Here is a 20,352-nt window from a genome sequence, read left to right as displayed (position 1 = left end):
GAAGTTTGTGTCAAGACATGACTGATACAAAGAAACCTTCAGCAATATTCTCGATAAATAATCCATCGATATATTCGTGACAGTGGTCGGTAAACATTCCTATCACAGGTGCCTTTCGTGACTACTTGCCATAATGAAAATTCATGCAGAATTATTGAATTTAATGAATCCAAATTTTAATAAATGTGCGGCAATCGGAGAATTATAAAGTGTTCTCTATTTAGGGGTTGAAGTTATCGCAAAAGCGTTTGACTAAAAACTACCGCGGCTCCCACTAAGAGGAGGTCATTGGCTCAAATGCTTTCGTAGTATTTTATCTGACACTCTTTTGCATATTTTATCACCTTGGTAATCCTGAAAGTGATTTGAAGTTTAATCTTTTAAAAAAGTTAAGTTTTCATGTAAAAAAAAATTTGATTTTATGGTCATTATTATTTTAATTTTTATCAAGTTTTAAACTTTAAAAGAACTGATAGAAATCTAAGAGTGAAAATCCTCATCTTTTTTTCGATATAAGATGTATATCCACAGTCAATCTGTTCGATGAACAAGTGTTAGTTTAGTCTTAACTTGGCTTAGTTCTTAATGGGGGGTCCTATAGAGAGATCAGGAATCCCAAAATCTTTCCACTAGCTTAAGAAGCAATTAAATTGAAAAAAAGAAGTAGATATGATGAATAGACAGTTAACTTCAAAGGTTTATTTGTGTGCTGTACAAGAGACTTTATTATATAAGTACTGAGATTGACATGCTCGCAAGTCATTTGATAAAAATCATATCATAACAAGCGAGAAGAGATTCTATTGCTTAATATCAATCACGTGACTTTTTGGAGTTGACTGGGGGGCAAACAAGCGATTGACTGTGGGGCAACTAGCGGATGCTAAGTCAAAATATATCAAAGTAAGTCCTCAAACTATTGTATTTGACTATTTTCACGACATCAAACCAGAAAGCAAGAGATCAAAACAACCTCCAGGATTCTACAAGCCATCAAAAAAGAGCTATTACCGGAAGTGACGTCTATTGATAGCAACCTATTGACCAGACGATTTCCTTCACTAGTGAAAAAAATCGTATCGGGTTTTCCCGCGCTTCATACTGAAAGTGTTAGCTTGCGTTTGAGTGTTAGTTGTCAAAAGTTCTTAAACATGGCAGGTTGTTGCTCAAGATTTGCTCAAATCGACTCAATCACTGAGTTTATCGAGAGCCAGGAAAACGAAAACACTAGAAAACTCCTAACTCGAATTTTCACAAACGAAAGGAGAAACGAGGGCTATAGAACAGATTGCTGCGAAAGAACTAAACAAATACCTCAAAGAATTCATCCTCGGTGTCCGTAAGAAAGAACCAGCCAACGAAAACTACGAACCAAGCTCTCTACGGGCTTTTATAGCTAGTTTTGAACGATATCTAAAGAAGAAAAATTATGGGGTGAGCATCATCAAAGACGCTAACTTTGAACAGACACGAAAAGCTTTGCAATCAAAGCAACGAGAACTCAAACAGAAAGGAAAAGAAAGTGAACCTAATACTTTTTTCTCTCAACTCCAAGTTGAAAAAAATCTTTACTTGCAATATCTCAGTACTCGAAGACCCGCTCGTTCGTATGATTCTTCACAGCTCGTGAATATAAAAACCGTACAAGGGAACTAACCATGTAGTAATCTCTATGCACGATTGCAATGCTAATCAAGAAGTCTAGTTATATCATCGATTTAATAAATCTATCTAAATAAAATCTATTAACCGAGTGACCGAGTGCATAACCGAGTGACCGAGTGCATAACCGAGTGACCGAGTGCATAACCGAGTGACCGAGTGACCGAGTGACCGAGTGACCGAGTGACCGAGTGACCGAGTGACCGAGTGACCGAGTGACCGAGTGACCGAGTGACCGAGTGACCGAGTGACCGAGTGACCGAGTGACCGAGTGACCGAGTGACCGAGTGACCGAGTGACCGAGTGACCGAGTGACCGAGTGACCGAGTGACCGAGTGACCGAGTGACCGAGTGACCGAGTGACCGAGTGACCGAGTGACCGAGTGACCGAGTGACCGAGTGACCGAGTGACCGAGTGACCGAGTGACCGAGTGACCGAGTGACCGAGTGACCGAGTGACCGAGTGACCGAGTGACCGAGTGACCGAGTGACCGAGTGACCGAGTGATCGAGTGACCGAGTGACCGAGTGATCGAGTGACCGAGTGACCGAGTGATCGAGTGACCGAGTGACCGAGTGACCGAGTGACCGAGTGACCGAGTGACCGAGTGACCGAGTGACCGAGTGACCGAGTGACCGAGTGACCGAGTGACCGAGTGACCGAGTGACCGAGTGACCGAGTGACCGAGTGACCGAGTGACCGAGTGACCGACAACAGTCACGCAAATCTTATGAATAACTGAACTTTTCCCTGAACTAAATTATGTGGAGGGTAAAAATAGATAGTATTGTTTGTCATTAGCATAAGCTCAAGGTGTTTGCTTCTTTCCTGCCTTGTTCTAATTCTTTGGCAAGCCCCATGTTAATGATCAGTTATTAAGTATCTGTTCTTATTAATATTGATTTTGTAACTGTGCTAGGATGCATGCCAAGACATCAAGTAATTACTGGCACGTCTGATATTAGTGTATCGACCCTGCAAAGATATTTGCAGGACAATTATATGGTATTTAAAATGGTGTAGTAAAATTAGTTTGGAGCAAAAATAGAGTGGACCAAAATTCAAAAGCCTTGTACGCGAAACCCAATCAATGGCTGAGGACTTTGTTTATTGATTTTGGTACCGAGTTTCCTATAAATCATGCTTTCTGGCTGGCTATTGCATCGGTATTTTCTCTGACCGTGGGCCGATATCCTCGTTACTTACGCCAGCCACGCGCAAGCAAAGGGGAAAACAGATTGCCAAGCAAAAAACAAAAACCAAAAACAAAAAACAAGACGAAAACAAAACAAAAAAAAAGATAAATTGCGAAACAAGTGGAAAAGTAACTGGGGGAAAATGAATAAGTTATTTACAGCCTTTAATTCGGTTCGGATATGGACAAACAGTGCCCTCCTGACCTCATAGCCGGTAAATAACCTCAGCTATTTACTATCATTACTTTTTATCAATAATATTACAAGCATTGATATTAATAACGTTATTATTGATGAAATTTTATTTGTAAGCTAGGAAACATGTATAGAATAATTTATCATTTTTCAGTAGCTAAAAGGAAACTCTGAAAATAATTGTTTTTTTCAGTTCCCTTTTCTAGCTAGTGATAAATGATAAATTATTTTATAAGCATTATTATTATTATTCTTATAATTATGCATAATGTTATTGTTACTATTATTACCATAGTCATCATAATAATATTATTATCATATTATTTTAGTATTACAAAAAATAACCTTATTATTGTATTAACCTTATTAATAACATTATTATTCCTTAAAATTATTTTAAAAGTAGAGCTGACATAAGCCTTGAAGCGGACCGCCCACTGTTCTCAAGATATATTAGCGGATTTGGATTTCCTTTTCATCCAGATGACGACGATGATCAGTATTATCACCAACAGTCCCAGCACTCCTACAGCAATCGCCAAACCAAGTACGTACTTTTCTATAAAAATCAAAAAGGGATGGAAGCACGTTATGTAAACCGCTTTCCGGTTAACTAGCCATTCTGGGGTTAAGGAAAACACTGGGTCGAGTTGGCATTGAAGTGCATTGTGGGACTGTTTTAGGGGACATATGTCCAAGATGGCGTCCACTTCGTCCCTTGAAACAATCGCAAATTGCACCGCAATGCCAGTCTTTTTCCTTTATTCTTATTCTCGTTCCCAGATTCCTCCTCGTTTGTCATTCCTCCCCGTCAGAGGCTCGCTCTGGGAAACCCTACAAATTCTCGCCATTTGATTGGCTTTTAAGAAGAACAATAGATCTACTTTTTGATTGGATAATCGAAGGTAGCGGGAAGACAAATAAATGTTTTTGTTCGCCATTCGTAGATATCGCCAAGCCAAAGTTTTGTCTTGGCTTGTCTTGGAAAGAGTTCGAGCATGCGACGTGAGGACGTGGTCGCGATATTCCTTGCTTCCGGTTGTAGGGTTTCCCAGAGCCTCTGACAGGGAGGAACGACAACCGAGAAACATCTGGGAACGAGAATTCTTTATCCTTGGAATTAGAATAGCTAACTTTATAGACCACGTGTCAACCTTGAAAAAATTACTAGTTTATAACTGTTTTTAGTTAGCATTTGAGAAGGTGTAATTCATAGATAGTCACAATTTAATTAAGCCATGTTTCTTTTAAGGACACTGGTCGTCAACTAAATCGGCCCCTTTACCTTGGGTGTAATGCTTTCGGTCATTTCAGACCACGTGTGATTACTCAGTTTAATGTTTGTGCATGAAACAGGCAAATAAATATGGATACAGCTTTAACAAAGAATCATATTCTCAAGAGAATGACACGTGGTCTGAAATGGGGTATCGTGTATGCTCGTCGGAAAATGTCAAAAATAACCTTAAAAATGCCGGAAAAACGCCTTTTAAAAGGTGTGGTTGGACGATTTGTACCCCTAAGAAATAAAAGATACCCTAAAAGAGATACACTAAAAGATACCAAGAAATGCCGAAATTTTAAAATTCTTTAATTTTCATACCCTAAAAGATATTAAATCGCTGATTTTTACCCCTAAGAGATACGACGAGCCTACCCGATACTTTCAAACCGCAATCTCCCCTCTCCCCACCCACCCCCATGTCCTATAGAGTTATTTCTACTTCATACCTTTCTCGTCCAGTTCTTGAGTCAAGTCTTTTGGACAAGGCTTCTTTTCCTCAGATTTCAAGGTACCCAAATAGCTGTTCCAGAAATTCATTTTAGCGGCTAGCAGGTTTGACTTGGCTTCCGGTGTAGGCTTCAGGGATAGATACTGCTGATTGGCCATCGTGTAAAGAGGCCATTTGACTGCATTCTGACCCGAGGATGGGTCGGGCATTCTGTTCAAAAGAAGAGCGCAATCTAAGACATAAAACTTATATAAAACTTAGATGGAGCAGTAAAGAAAAGAGAGAAAAAAATGGAGATAAAAGACATTTTTTTCCCGGCAACAGCAACAAAGCGGCTGGCCGTCATTTTGGATTATCGCTCGATTTGATTATCGTGTGATAGTGTGAGTTTCTCGACCAATCAACGCGCGATATTTTCTATAATCACCTGTGTATTTTTTACTAATGACCATACTGGGGCGTCTTTGTTTATCTATAGACCAACAAATCTTTATACTTTTATTGTTATTCCTTACCCAGTTTTAGCAAAGGCAGCCCAATACCCCATTATTGTCCTGCTAAACTTCACATCAGTGTCGTTTTTATTCCTTAGCTTCGATACGTTCAATAATGGATGACCAAAGACGTAAGGAACATCGGCTCCATGATAAGCTCTTCTCCACTCTGGGATGGGTATGCCATCCGCGCCTACATCCGAGCCGTATTCTATCTAAAAAAAAAGATTATTACAAAGCATCAACCTTCATTTCCTTTTTTTTTTTTTGGTTGTTGTTGTTGTTGTTGTTTAATAATGTTGCATACGATTATAACATTAGAGTCATTTAAAACGACATTAGAGACCTTTAGCATCGTGTTTAGCACTAACCGCTAACCTGTACCCACTAGGAATTAGGCCACGAAAAACGCCCGCAAACAAGGAGAAACACTCGGCATCGATGAAATTTAATACGGCCACTCTTCCAACGACAACTTCGTTATGACGCCTTGATAAATGTCGAAAATTTGAAGGAAAACGCCTGACGTCGAACTGTAGTTTGAGGTTAACGGGCTAGCAAGAACGTCTTGCCAAAGGTCTCTACGCGTCAAACGTTCGACATTTAACAAAGCGTAATAACGCCGTTGTTGCTGGACGAGCCGCCATATTGAATTTAATTATGAGTGGTTGTTTCTTCGTGTTTGCTGGCGTTTTCCTTGGCCTGATCCCTAGAGGTTAGCGGTAAACATGATGGCATAAGGTCTCTATTAGCTAGAAAGTGGTACGACGCCGACAGGACGTGATCATTACATCCGGTGACGTCAATGATCGCGCGATATCTGCTCTGCTTTCATAATGCAGTTGGGCCCGCCGGTTGTACGAAGGGTGGATTGCGCTATCCGAAGGATAAATCTTATCCAGTAGACAAATTTATTGGATAACAGCATCTAATAAGGAGTTATCTGTCGTATAGCGCTATTCACCCTATTCACCCTATACAACCTGGCACACCTTGCTTTGGTGTGTACCATGCCATTAGATTAACATCCAAATATCTGAGTATCCACGTACCTGGTAAAAATATGTTTTCATGCCCTTTTTGCTAAATATCTGTGCAGATGAAATGGCAGGCGCCTTAAACAAAGCATCAGCAAACGCATCCACATAGCCCTGTCTGTTGGCCTCTTTGTCATCGGTGTTTGCCCAGTTAGTATACTCTTGAAAGATGCTCTTTAATACCTCCTCGTTTTGACCGCGCACCCACGTGGTTGTATTGACTTTCTCCACAAAATCTGAGTGGTTTAGACCTTTGTCAATACCAGGAATGGCATCTAACACCCCTGAAATATTAGTCAGGAAAACATTATATATATTTTTCAAATCCTGGGGGGAAAACGGTAATAACCCGGCTCTGACTGATCAATGTCAGCGCACTGGTAACTCACATGTTTTCATAAGCAGATCTGGTTAATGATAGGACAAACAACCTCTGGGCTGATGTAAATCAGTGCATGACTAACTCAGCTCACAGATCGTACCCTCAAGCAACCTATGGGCTGATCAAAATCAAAGCACAACTAAAACACAGATCGAATTAACCCTTCCAATGGAGGAAATTGTACAGTCAGAGAAAACCATAAATTTTACAACAGACCCAGATATTTTTACTCATATGTGATCTGTGATCGAACTGATAGTGCGTTACACAAACACTGCCCTTCATTATAGCAGTTTTTGCAAGCTCTGTGCACTGCCGTGACATTAGCGTGATCGTGTCTACGCCGTGCTCATGCCATGTTTTGGGGATTTACTTGCATGGAGAATTAAATTAAATTTTTGTGCAATGTGATTGGACTTGAATTTACATTGCCATGTCACGACCGCGTTCCTGCCGTGAGTTTTGCATGAAAAAGAGTTCTATCAAATCATGAAAAAGGTACATATACACAAGGCTAAGCAGAACACGAAGGAAGTTTAAGAGAAGCACGACGAGTAACGGAGTGCTTCTTGACACTTCTTGAGTGATCTGCCAATCCCCAAGTGCTTTATAACTCCACACGGCACAGCAAGCAAGTTTTTTTTTATTTTTTTCATAAAATACCAATTACATGAATGACGAAACTGAAAGTGCGCGAGCGTGCTGTGTGCTCTCATAAAGCACGCGCTCCCAACCAATCAGAACACGATATTTAGAACAGTTATCTTATAACACTAATTAATAACGTTAACCAACAGCCAAAGCCACTGCTGCTAACACTGAATGTCAATCCAACGTACCACATAATGTGTGTGTGAAAGATGAGACTGAATCATACTAACCTGGTATGTACAATACTCCTAGTGAGCCTTCGTCTCGTGTAACGCCAATCATCACACTGCCTTGGTCTTCATAGCTACCTTTGCTGAGAATCTTCAGCGGAGAATCTTAGAAAAACGGTTTAATTATAATGAATAAAAAAACGAACGAAAGAACGAACGAAAAAACAGACACTCAAACTGAACAAATGGAAGCTTAGTCGACGTACGAATCGAGTTAACAAGCAAACGAACGCTTGAAGCGAAAAACTAACTACTTTTTCCTTACCTTTCAAAAAATTTTCCATCGACAACAGGGGCAAATGGAGCGAGCAGCATGGTGGAATTAACTTTCAATTGTGCTGTGATAATTTCAGAGATGTTTTTTTTCGTGGCGCAGTTTTTAAGGTCTGACAGGGTTGGACATCCAAGGGCATTGGCAAACCTCCTGCAGAATGTTTATACAAGATAAATATCCCGTGCGAATCTCACTCATGCTGATTGTTTTTCTTGTGTGATATCGGGAAAAATTATAAACAATATATATATATATATATATTAGTGATGGTAATCAAGTACGGTGTATCAATAGCGCACTCACGCCTCTCATCCTGGCGTCTCGGGTTTGATTCCTAGACACGGTAACACAATTTAATAGTTAGTGCGGTGAAACGGCTGGTCGTCGTCTTGTTCGAATTGTGATGCGGAGGGAGACTGGAAACTAGTGTCATTATTACGCTCCTCTCCGCTCTTCTAGCTCCACTCGGCTGCTACCATGCTAATGTCCAGCCTTCTAACAAAGCTTTAGGTCCTGTGGCGGATTTAGGGGGGGTTCATTGGGTGCAAATGACCCCCCCCCCCACCCCCACTCACCCAGCGGCTGGTACCTTGGATTTTTTATATTTTTTTAAATAAATAAATAAAAGTATGGTACTAACTCATGAGATTTAATATGAAATCACTGGTGGATAGGTTATCCTTATGAGGAGCGCCCCTAGGCCAGTGATGTGCTTCATGGGAAGAATGATGATGCAAGAGAACGTTATTGTTGTGCCGAGATTTGCAAAAATGAATCCCCCCTCTTAAAATCCTGGATCCGCCACTGAGGTCATTTTCAAGAGATCTATTTTGAGGCTACTTACTCGGCCTTTTCATTAGGCTCTTTATCCAGCAATACTGTATAAAGAGCAGGTGCCGCGCCGCTCTGTAGAATAACGTTCTTAAAAAGTCCCTTTGCCAGAGGGGACAACATCAGAAGGGACACGCTCATGCCACCAGCAGATTCCCCAAATATCGTGACGTTATTGGGATTGCCACCAAACCTACGAGAGATATATGGTACTCGTTTTAATAAAGTTAGTCGTCTGAAAAGCTACAAAGCTGAGACCAGGATTATAGGTAAATACATTTTACATGCTACAACCATCGACTTTAGATGTTTCACCAGTTACCATTTTGGCCTCCTGTGAGCTTTCTTGCGTTGCAGTTTGTATCAGAAGTTTTGCTTTTGCATATGAAATGTTTCTCATAACGCTTAGTGTTTTCAGCTTCGTAAGAACGAGTTAATTTAAAATTAACTGTCGTATGGGATTGGTCAGAACATTCTAGACATATTTTAGATGTTCGCGGTTTTCTTAGTTTGACTGTAATGCAAATTACCTTTTGATATTATTTTTCACCCACTCCAAAGCTTGCACCTGATCCTGCATCCCATAATTTCCTTTCAAGTCGCCTTCACTTCCGGTACTCAAGAAGCCAAGTGCCCCCAGGCGATAATTGAACGTGACGACAATCACACCCTCCTCGGTGGCTAGAACACTTCCATCATAGGATGATGTTCCCGCGGTTCCAACAACATAAGCACCTCCATGAATCCACACCATCACTGCCAGATTTTCTGTATTCTGTCCAGGCACAAAAACGTTGATAAAAAGACAATCTTCGCTCGTGTCGGACAGCCCTTGCAATGGCGAATTGACATCCATCGACGGCTGTGGACACATGTTTTGGAACTCTGTAGCATTTCTTGTCATATTCCAGCTATCCGGGTCGGTGGGGTCCTCAAATCTCGCAGCTTTAGCGTAAGGGATACCAAGGTATTTCAAGACTGATTTTCCAGTGGCAAGGGTCTCATTTTTTCCAACTATTGGTCCCGCTGTTGTATTTACTATAGGTGTAGGAATGACAGCCACGGCCCCAGAAGCTTGAAGCATAACACACAGGAAACAGATCAATCCGAAAACCAGGCCTGAGCCTTGGAAACGAAGGATGTTCATCTTCGAAAGACGTCTAGTCTTCAGCTGCCTTGATGCAAGCGAAATTTTGCTAAAACGCTACACACGCCTTTATCTGCAAGACTCTAGCGTCGGGATTTCGCTAGATAGTAGTACAATCACTGAAGTCAACAAGATATCTTAGCAATGAGTCATAGAATTAAAAAAGCGAAAAACACTTGAGTTAATTGGCGCATAAAAAGAGCTTTGCACGGTCTAATTGTCATTTGACGGAATCTTTTATTTGTTTGCGTCCAAACATGTCATGTTCAATATATCTGAAGCAAAGTGTTGACCCGTTGTGTGAGCTATTATGCTGCTCAAGCAAGTTAGTTGCACATGTTTTGTTAGTTCACGCGTTCTCAGTGTTTCTAAAGGCGTCCGAATGATATTGGCCATTCCGAGGTTGAGGAAAGACTGGGTCGAGTTGCTTCCCAGTGCATTCTGGGGCAGTTTTAGGAGACGAAATACACGCTATCTTTAAAATGTAAATATATAAATATATGATATATAATATGATATATATAATAAAAAGCCCCAAAATTCACTGGAATGGCAACTCGACCCAGTTTTGCTCTCAACTTCAGAATGACTTATACGCGCCCATGCATATATATGACTTATGTAAGACAACTATATTTATGGATTTGATGTCTCGTGGTTACATTGTGTATCAGCGGAACAAGTAAAATCTATATCAGCTGCTCATAAATAATTATTAGATTTTATTTATAGATTTGATGATGTCTAGGCCGTGGACTTACTTAGAGTAACATAGTAGTGGTCATTAGATTTTTTGGGATTGTTTTCTTATAAGTGTCTATTTGACTATTACTTATTAATGACTAATGCTTGTATAACGGGCTAAAGTAAAGCTTCGTCTATCGTCAGTACTAGCTAGACATTGTATCAACCACCGCACTTACTCCCGAACTCCCATTAGATAAAGCTGTGTAAATGAACCGCTTAATGATAAATCTTGTAACTCATCATAACTTTGCGCTCTGATTGGCTAGAGATGACGTATACAAGAAGGCATTTTTTCGTGAAATCGCATTAAAAAAAGAAAAGAAAAAAACAACAACAAAAAACTACGGAACCAGCCTTAAAATGTGTGTTCTTTTTCCGCTTTCAAAACACTAGACAAACATGAAAACTAAGAAATGCAAATGCTTAAGAAATAAGGAAAAATACCTACAAAAATGTAGGATGTTTTTAAAGTTGTCGGATTTGAAAAGCTAAATAATATTCAATGAAATCCTTTTCAAGATACGGTTGACCAGATACACATGTAAAAGAAAAAGCCTTATACCCCATTAACACCAAGGCTTAAACATGCTTTAAAGTGGTTTAACTAAACGGGTTTGGAAAACTATCTATGAGCACTGCACAATATTTAGTGAAATGATGCATGTAAGCTATCCTTTGTCTTGCTCTGACAATATTTTAGAACGTTTCATTATATTGTAGGTTTCTAGTTTCTCAATTTTTTTCCTAATGAAAACATAGTTTAACTAAACACGTTTAGGTGTGAATGGGATATTAAACTTTCAATGGCGTAGTCTTTATTGTATGACTAAACTATAACATGACGTTTGAGCGGTAATTAAACGATAAATCATTTTGAGAAACAAAGATAAACTTTTAGTGTGACACAATTGCTGGTTTAAAAGGCAATTTATTACGCTTTCAATTCAACTAGAACCTTGACCACAATTATGACTGCAGTCACGCCGTCTTGGCTTTTTTTAAACATGAATTTATGTTTGTAATAAATAATTTGCTTTATTGGCACCTTGGAGTCCTCATTCGTTGTATTTCAATCTTGGTAAAGGAGCATGAAGTAGCTTTATTTCACACAGAATTCAGAAAGCTAACCACTTATTTACACTTAAGCTGAATAAATTAAATAAAATAAAATAAGATTGAATATATAGTAGAGTACATATCATATATCCGTGACAAATTAACTTTGTTATAAGGAATTGCACAAATTTGCACAAATTAGCTAGTTCAATAGACCTCATTAAATCTTAGACCTACACAACTTTACACTAACAGAGCGTTTTCACGTGACGTAACGGCCTTCTTACCAAAACGATACATATTCTACTTTCAGGGAATTCAACTTTATTTTATGCAAAAACTGTGCCGAAGGTTTGATACACCAAATAACATGGCTTCCTTGTCACGCGAGAGAAAAACCTCTAGCTGTTTGTACTGATTCGTTCGTTAGCTTTTTCACGGATATTATGGTGTGCACTCTAGTAGAAAATAATTCCACTCTTTTCTTTTGTTTTACTTTGACTTTTAGTCACTAATCATGCAATTTGTTGCACGTGCAAGTAGAATCACACTCAGTTTCTAAGAAAAGAAAAACCAGATTGCATTACCCACAAATAAAGGGATCCTCCGATAAGCTCTTCAGTTATCACAAAAGTCATAAGCGATGTACGACATTAAGTGAAGTCATTAAACCCGTGAAATAGATATGTGACTAATACACTTTTAGTAGACCCTAATTCCATTGTTTGTTTGTTTGTTTGTTTGTTTTGTTTTTATTTTTGTTTTGTTTTGTTTTTTGTTTTTTGTTTTTTGTTTTTTGTTTTTTGTTTTTTTTTTGTTTTTTTTTTTTTGTTTTTTTTTTTGTTTCTTGTTTTTCGTTTTTTGTTTTTTTGTTTTGTTTTGGTTTTTTTTTTGTTTTTTGTTGTTTTTTTTTTTGCTTTTTTTTTTTTGTTTTTTTTGTTTTGTTTTGTTTTTTGTTTTTTGTTTTTTGTTTTTTGTTTTTTTTTGTGTCTACCTGACTATTTCAAGTTGACTAGTATTTTTTATTTCACGAGTTAAATGTCTTCACTCTAATAAACCACAATAAATCCATTGTTTTCTTTTGTCTATTAAACTAACTATTACAGGTTAACTAGTAATGCCTTCACTCTAGTACAAACGGTAAAAGCGTGCAACACTTTGCACTATTTAGTAGTAAATAGTGCTAATTAAACAATAGAAAACAATAGGATTAGCATAATTTATCAGTATTTAGTGGTATTTATGTTACACACTTATAGTGTTTGTACTCTATTGCTGTTGTTTTCAATTATTTAATTAATTAGTGCTATAGAGCCCTTGCATGACACGTCAAAGCAACACACTCTATTTGGAGCACAAAACAAAAAATAAACTCCAGTTTCGAGTTCTCTTTGCTCAGTCTTATTGTCGTTTGTGCGTTATAATATTTACGTATTCAACCAAAACCCGTGACATTTTCATCAATTCGCATTGTTCCGTAGTGTCGTACATTCCTTACTATACAATGGACCTTAATGAAAGAAAAGAACACATTCGTACACAATCGAGGCTAAGACTGAGCAGAGGCGAACTCGAAATGGGAGTATTTCAATCTTCTAGATTTTTTTTTTTGTTCTAAATATTTGGAATATGTCCCTCAAAGTGAGCAGCCATCCTGGCGTACTGCAATGGGTCTGTTTAGTGTTAGATAGTGCCATGAAATCATTGAACGCTTTTAGTGTTTGCACTCTATGTAGTAGGAATTATAAAATAAATTACTTTTTGGGGCATATAATTATTTCTGTCAACCTTTAAAAATTGGTTTCCGGCTTGGGTACACACAACACAACCATATAAGGCATAGTAAACAATAAATGTTTGTGCTCAAAATAGACCGAAATTCACTATTTTTCGAAATTTATTACGGGGTGTGGTTTGTCGGTTAACTACTGTACTAATTTTTCAGGCCAATTGACAGTTAAATGTTAAGCCCTATATATCCACATCCGCTTATTAGACATCCCAAAGTCAACGAAAAGACTGGGTCGAGTTGGCATTTCGTTTCCTAAAATATCCCCACAATGCACTGCAATGTCAACTCGACCCAGTATAGTCTCTCAACCTCGGAATGGGTAATAAAGAATGTCTTGTCTAGAAATGAAACCAAAATGCTTCTCGAATTTTCTTTTCTTTTTTTTTTTTTTTTTTATTCAGTCTTGTATTTCCTCGTGAGAATAGTAAGACAATTAGTGCTAATTAATTGAAAAAATAAAGTGTGCAAGGGAGTCTGGTAGTGGAAGTAAAAGACATCAAGTGACACATTAATCTGAACATATCACTGTTAGGGATAGACCATTTCACAGATCCCGCGGCTCAACCTCAGCCTCGTCAGCGTTAATATATTCTTTAGAAATTGCCTACAACCTGTGAAATTTTTAAGTATTTCAATTGTTCGTTGATGTGCAAATTCCTTTCATTACTGCGCACTGTAGTCAAATTCTAAAGAATAATTACACGCTGACGAGGCTGAGGTTGAGTAACGGGATCCGTGAAATGGCCTATTATTGTACCAGGAGGTCACGCTACAGTCGTCTTAAGACAACGAAAAAGAAGACATGGCGAGCCCCATGTTCAAAGCCAATCAAAATTAGTTCCCTCTTTTATTCTTTCTAGATTTATGTATAAAGTTCTCAACCTTTTTTGGTACCAGTTGCCCTCTGCTGTCCATGGACGAGAGGTAACTGGAGCATAACTTCAGGCTGAACCAACAGGGAATTGTACCTTGGATTGAACCCGTGACCTGTAGTGGGCCCGCGAGCATAATTAACAGCGGAGGCATCTGAGATTGAGCATATTGGTCTAACATCCATTTGCGCATGCGTGATAGTAACGTTGGGGGCACTCATGATTGACATTGGCAGCTTGGAATACGAAACCAGACGAGAAGATACGGCAGGAGGGTAATCAAGTAAAGGCGCATTTGAATATTTGCATTGAGTTTGAAGTCCTTGAAATTGACCAACGGTGGTGCCTGTTATATTGGCTTGGAATTGACCAATGGTGGGGTTCTTTATATAGTTACTTTGGTTGTTTCTGTTGTATTGGGTATCTATGAGCATATTTTGTGTCTGACAAGGATGAAAAACGTTATTATCATTTACCATGTCTGGTCCTGATGGATTTCCTACATCCTGACGCCAGAACGAGGCTGGGAGCTTGCGTTGCCTCATGGGAAGTGAACTTGAGTTAGTATCTGTAAATATAAAAAAATGTAAAATAAAAAGAATGTAATAATAAAATAAAACAAATAAATATTTAAAATAGATGGACGGATGGACGGATGGATGGATGGATGGATGGATGGAAGGATGGAGGGATGGACGGATGGACGGATGGACGGATGGACGGATGGACGGATGGACGGATGGACGGATGGACGGATGGACGGATGGACGGATGGACGGATGGACGGATGGACGGATGGACGGATGGACGGATGGACGGATGGACGGATGGATGGATGGATGGATGGATGGATGGATGGATGGATGGATGGATGGATGGATGGATGGATGGATGGATGGATGGATGGATGGATGGATGGATTAGTTTATTTATGGTGCATTTTCATTTATTGACTTCACAAATTGCTCCAAGCAAGGCTGCTTCAGATGATAATTAGTGGAGAGCTATAGCCACTTGCATGAACCATGAATAGATCAATTATAATTAAAAGTACCGACGTTCTCTGGAGCCTTGGCTTATTACTAACTTGAGGCTCTTGGTGCGACAACGATTTTCGAAATAGGTGCATATACATTTGTGAACGAGTCAAAGTTTATTAGGCCGAATCTAACACGTTGAAGATCAACCAAAGATCGTCAAATATCTACTTTTGATTCAGACGTCGTACCAAATTCAGTCGATCCAATTAGATTTTTCCAAGTCAAGCATTTCGCGATTAGATATAATATATGCATTAGGTTCGGTTCCGAAGTCGTAATTCCCGACCGCTTCAGTCGATCTTAACGATTGGTTCGATCTCAATGTTATGGTCGAACTTAATTGGTTCAGACGTCGTACTTTTCATAATCTTAATTTTTAACATTTGGTTCGGCGCATGAAAAGTTCGACGTATCAAACCGGGCCTAACTTCGCTATTTCTGTCAAAAACAATATCAAAAAATTATACTAATAGCTGTTATTACAGGTGAACCCGCAATGAGAAATTCTTTTGTTTTAAGGATCATACAAATGAAGCTATTAGGCCGATACAATGCTTGTTGTCCATTTGCATCCGTTTTCATTCACCCATAATAACTGCTATTTACTAGCAACTTATTCAAATTAGTTTGACCTTTCTGAGATTGTATTTAATGCGTCGAAATAAAGGTCATTCAAATATTGATTTCTGTAGCAAGTGGAAACCAAATAAATATAACCATTATTCAATCGAAAACTAATTATTTAAACACGCAAAATACAACTGTATCATCCGCCAAATATAATACGAGCCATATTAGAAGACAGTTGCTGTTTTACATAATTGTCGTGTGGGAAAGTTTAGAAAGAAACCTGTTAAAATTTCGTTTTCATGCTATATTCTTCCTGTACTAAATTGCTCCATAATTTTGCACCACTATGAAAACATTGTGAATAAATAAGCTATAAAAATTAAGCTAATAAATAACTTCATATTTCAAGGGTTTGTTATCATATTATTCTATAAATTTTTGAACTTGAATTAGGTTTAAACATTATGAATAATAATCGTCTTTGAGCTCAAAATATAAAGAACATCAAAGCCTACTGCAAAAGCTACTAATTTCTCGAATTAAAGACTATAAAGGGGGTAAATTAAAGCAGTTTTACCTGTCGTCTGTCTGCTGTTGCTCGCCATCGAAGAGAAGAAAGCTTTCATGAAGTGTCGTTCAACTTCTCGTTCTGTATTCCCTTCAAAATACCTCATGACTTTGAAGTTTAAACCCAGAATATCCGAGCTCAGAAATTCCATTGGTATTTCACCTTGGTTCTCTTGTATTCTGGTGGTAATAAACTCGTCATTCTTTGGAGGAGCTTGGAAAGAATTTGCAAATGGAGTCGCCATATTTTGACTTGTTTATACTGTTGTAGAGATAAAGTTTCCCTCGAGATTTCACTTGCCAATCAACTGACCTTGCTGGAATTTCTTGCTGATATTGAATTTAAGAATCTCTTGGTTCACAAATAATATGTTACTGCTAATGATACTGTTGCAGTCTAAAAGCTTGAAAATATGATCAAAAGTATAGTTTTCAATCGTTTTAAAACAATTGATACCAATGGCGGTAAATTTTAAAATGTAATCTGTTACTTCCGGTTAAATATACCAGCTGGCATTGAACAACGCAGGCTCTGGATATTTTTCTTTATTTACTTACGGGTTTTTTTTTTTTTTTTGTTCTTGTTTTTTTCTTTTTTAACTTGAATGGCTGGAAGAAAATGGAAAGAGAGGATAGTAAATAAGGAGGGGACTGGAAAGAACAAATTAAAAGAAGAAGAGAGCAGAAAGACAAACGTGCCACTGAAAAAGAAAAAAAAAGAAAGGAAAGAAAAAGAAGAAGGAAAATAAATCAAGTAAATAGAAGATAGAGAAAGAAAAGAAAAGAAAAGAAAAGAAAAGAAAAGAAAAGAAAAGAAAAGAAAAGAAAAGAAAAGAAAAGAAAAGAAAAGAAAAGAAAAGAAAAGAAAAGAAAAGAAAAGAAAAGAAAAGAAAAGAAAAGACCTCATATGCAGTGATAAGTAAGAAGTCCTTGTCGTAGTACAATATAATTGAAGCGCTTGGCGTCTTTTTATCATTTAATTTCCTAAATCTTTTCAAGAACAACATTTACCAGTCATTACTATGGATGACTTTTAATGCCTATCTTACCAATCTAGCATTTCAACGACCATCTATTAAAGAACAAAAAAAAAAAAAGACAAGAAAACAAGAGATTTAAATATTTTACTGCTATTCACTTAAACGTACGAACTTTATACCAATGCACAGTGAAGTTTGGTTGTTCGCTGCCGCTAGTCAAAAATATTATAAGTACCGATTGAATAGTTTTTATTGATTGCAGAAGAAAAACAACAAAAACAAAACAAAACAAAGCAAAAACTAAAACAAATCCAGACTGCAGATCGCAGCTACAGAGTTCGCATGTTTATGAAATAAATAGCAGTAATCCTAGACTGCGAACTAAATCCCTCTATTTCCCTTGGTCACTGTCCGTCTGTCTGTCCGTGTCGATTGGTCGAGGAAAATTGGTTACGAGTCAAAAGTCCCTGGGGGAGGGGGTTGGGGAGGGAGGGACAGGACTTTTGACTCGTTGGCAATCTTCCTCGACCAATCGACACGGACAGACAGACGGACAGTGACCAAGGGAAATAGAGGGACTTAGCTTGCAGTCTACAGTAATCCTCTAAAGAGTCGTCATATCCCTCAATATTCTTTTTTTTAAATTGCAGGTCAGATTTTTATTGGGTGTTGAAATCACTGTTCATCATCATTGTTCCATTGTAAATTATGCGATTGAAAAACGTATTTGTTCTTCGTTTCTTCAAAATATACACTTTATTGCCTTATACGACGTCACTTGACGTCGTTAACATACGTCATAACTTAAAGACGCCTTACTCAAATCAATCAATATTTTACCAATCAATTATTCAATTTATAAATCAATGCTGAAAGTAATTAATATGACGTATGACAGGCTATTCTTATCATAGAAATATCGATTTTTTTAAAAATAGTGCATTAATAAGAACAAATTCGAATTTTGGTCTTATAGGGCTTTTAAGTTGTGACGTTTCCGAGTCCAATCGCAAGATCGCTACAATCTTGCTGCAACTTATTTCTAGGATTTATTCTCTACTTTCAACAACTATATATATATATGAACAGAAAATCCTGCTATGAAGGGAGAAAAAAAACACACACACAGAAAGATGTCTGTAGCAGTAATTTTCAATTTGGACCCGGAAGTTGTTTTTCGTTCGAAATACGTCACACTTAACAGCTCTATATTCATGCACTTTTTAAAAAATCGATAATTCAATGATAAGCACAGCCTAAAGGATGGAACAACACCTTGTTAGTCTCATTGTTAATGGGCTTTTTATCGCGGTTTTTTGGTAAGCCTAAATATTAATTCACAAACCGCAGGGCTAATATAACATGGTGAGAGTCTGTGGCTCAAGTGGCACAGCCCACTTTTTACATTTGCATTTAATCTATATTTTTCATTTCATTTTTGAAGCGCGGCAAAGGAAGAACGGGTGTTTAGACGAGAGTCTGTGGCTCGAGTGGCACCGCCCACACTCTTTACACTTCCATTTTAATATTTATTTTTCATTTCAGTTATAAAGCGCAGCAATGGAAGAAGGGGTGTTAAGACGAACCTCCTCGGGCTATAGTTGTATCGTTTAGACTAATCAAATCATTTTTTTTAAATAGAATCTTGCAAAAAGCTTTTGTAAATTTTAGGGTTATCTAGGAAGCTGAGACGAGACGTCCTCTCTATCTCACATCCTCGCGCCATCAGCCGCCATATTCTAGGAATTGAAAGGTAAAGCTAAGCTACACATATTTACAGCTATTTTCCTAAACATGCGACCTCGGTGCTCTTCAGTTGCACACTGAAATTTGGTATTCCGCTGCCGTCAATCAAACCTAATCAGTCGGTACCTTTCATATTTTTGACTGACGGCAGTGAAAACCCAAATTTCAGCAGGCAACTCAAGAGCACCGAGGTCGCATGTTTATGAAAATAGCTGTAAGAACTGATAATTTTTTTTTTTTTTTTTTTTTTTTTGCCATTACTGCGGTAGAAGTCGGAAGTTGTGAGCTGCACGCTGAAATTTTGTTTTTCACTGCCGTCAATCAAAAATAATCAGTCGATACCTTTTGTATTTACTGGGACTGGTGAGAGTAAAAACGAACTGCACCTAAACAAGCCGTTGGAATAACTGAGTTTGCAAAATATTGAAAATTGCTGTAAAGTAGATTGTTCTAAACTATCTGCAGATGTAGGAACATGCTAAAAAGGAATAGTATTAAGCGCTGTGGAATCTTTTTACCTATGGAAAATAGTGCTCAAGCTTAGTTGCTTTGTTTGCACGTTAATCAAAAACATCTGACGAAACCAAAAGCCACACTAAAGTGGAAACAAAAAGAAGAAGGAAAAGAAACGAAAAGAAAGAAAGCGCGAATATAAAGAAAACAAGGAAAAGAAAATAATAAAGACAAAAACTGGGGATTTTATTTTATTTTATTTTATTTTATTTTATTTTATTTTATTTTATTTTATTTTATTTTATTTTATTTTATTTTATTTTATTCTATTTTATTTTATTCTATTTTATTTTATTTTATCTTGATATTAGTAATGCATAGACGATAGCATACTGTAAACCACAGATGTAGTCAAAACTAAAACTAAATATATGCTTCAGAACCTTTACTTTGTCCGAGGAGGGGAGGGGTGGAGTTGTGGATTTGTATGAGGAAGGGATGAGACGGCAAATGATAGAAAACATATTATCTAATAATACTTTGTTTTGGAGGCAAAAATGATAATGTGAATAATACTGAGTGCGTGTTCTCGAAGCTAGTCCTCAAGACGAACATTAGAGTGATATTATTTACTTTTGGATTGAGGACATCTTCGATCTTGATATCAAATTTAGCTTTGGTTGTTTTAAAGTCCAAA

General features: G+C 37.7%; 1 protein-coding gene across 2 annotated transcripts; it reads right to left on the bottom strand.

Moving 5' to 3' along the window:
* Window positions 1-3,303: 3,303 nt before the first annotated feature.
* LOC148912590 (acetylcholinesterase-like) lies at window positions 3,304-9,832 on the bottom strand. 2 transcript variants are annotated; one of them, XM_089027759.1, is made up of 6 exons: window positions 7,846-7,996; window positions 7,581-7,685; window positions 6,333-6,601; window positions 5,302-5,495; window positions 4,785-4,996; window positions 3,304-3,612 (listed from the first exon to the last, which is right to left on the bottom strand). In XM_089027759.1, the coding sequence occupies exons 1-6, from the start codon at window positions 7,862-7,864 to the stop codon at window positions 3,497-3,499; spliced, it is 915 nt and encodes a 304-aa protein (XP_088883885.1). In that variant the 5' UTR covers window positions 7,865-7,996; the 3' UTR covers window positions 3,304-3,496. The 2 variants fall into 2 exon arrangements, 1 of the variants encoding a protein (XP_088883885.1); XR_016119332.1 differs by lacking the exons at window positions 3,304-3,612; window positions 4,785-4,996; window positions 5,302-5,495 and adding exons at window positions 8,699-8,878; window positions 9,216-9,832 and having other exon boundaries at window positions 6,463-6,601; window positions 7,846-8,004.
* Window positions 9,833-20,352: the final 10,520 nt, after the last annotated feature.

Source organism: Actinia tenebrosa, unplaced genomic scaffold (assembly GCF_029948245.1).
Source record: "Actinia tenebrosa isolate PJP-AT-01 unplaced genomic scaffold, QUT_ActTen_1.0 PGA_scaffold11__36_contigs__length_13525064, whole genome shotgun sequence".
NCBI classification, from domain to species: Eukaryota; Metazoa; Cnidaria; class Anthozoa; order Actiniaria; family Actiniidae; genus Actinia; species Actinia tenebrosa.
The sequence above is the reverse complement of the archived record's forward strand: the minus strand, read 5'-3'. Positions and strand labels throughout refer to the sequence as shown.

Excerpts from the sequence above, each read along its gene's own strand:
- LOC148912590 (XM_089027759.1), bottom strand. Across the intron at positions 5,496-6,332 it reads TGAAAACATATTTTTACCAG|ATAGAATACGGCTCGGATGT; the intron begins GTACGTGGATAC and ends CTTTTTTTTTAG. Across the intron at positions 3,613-4,784 it reads TCAAGAACTGGACGAGAAAG|AAAAGTACGTACTTGGTTTG; the intron begins GTATGAAGTAGA and ends TGATTTTTATAG.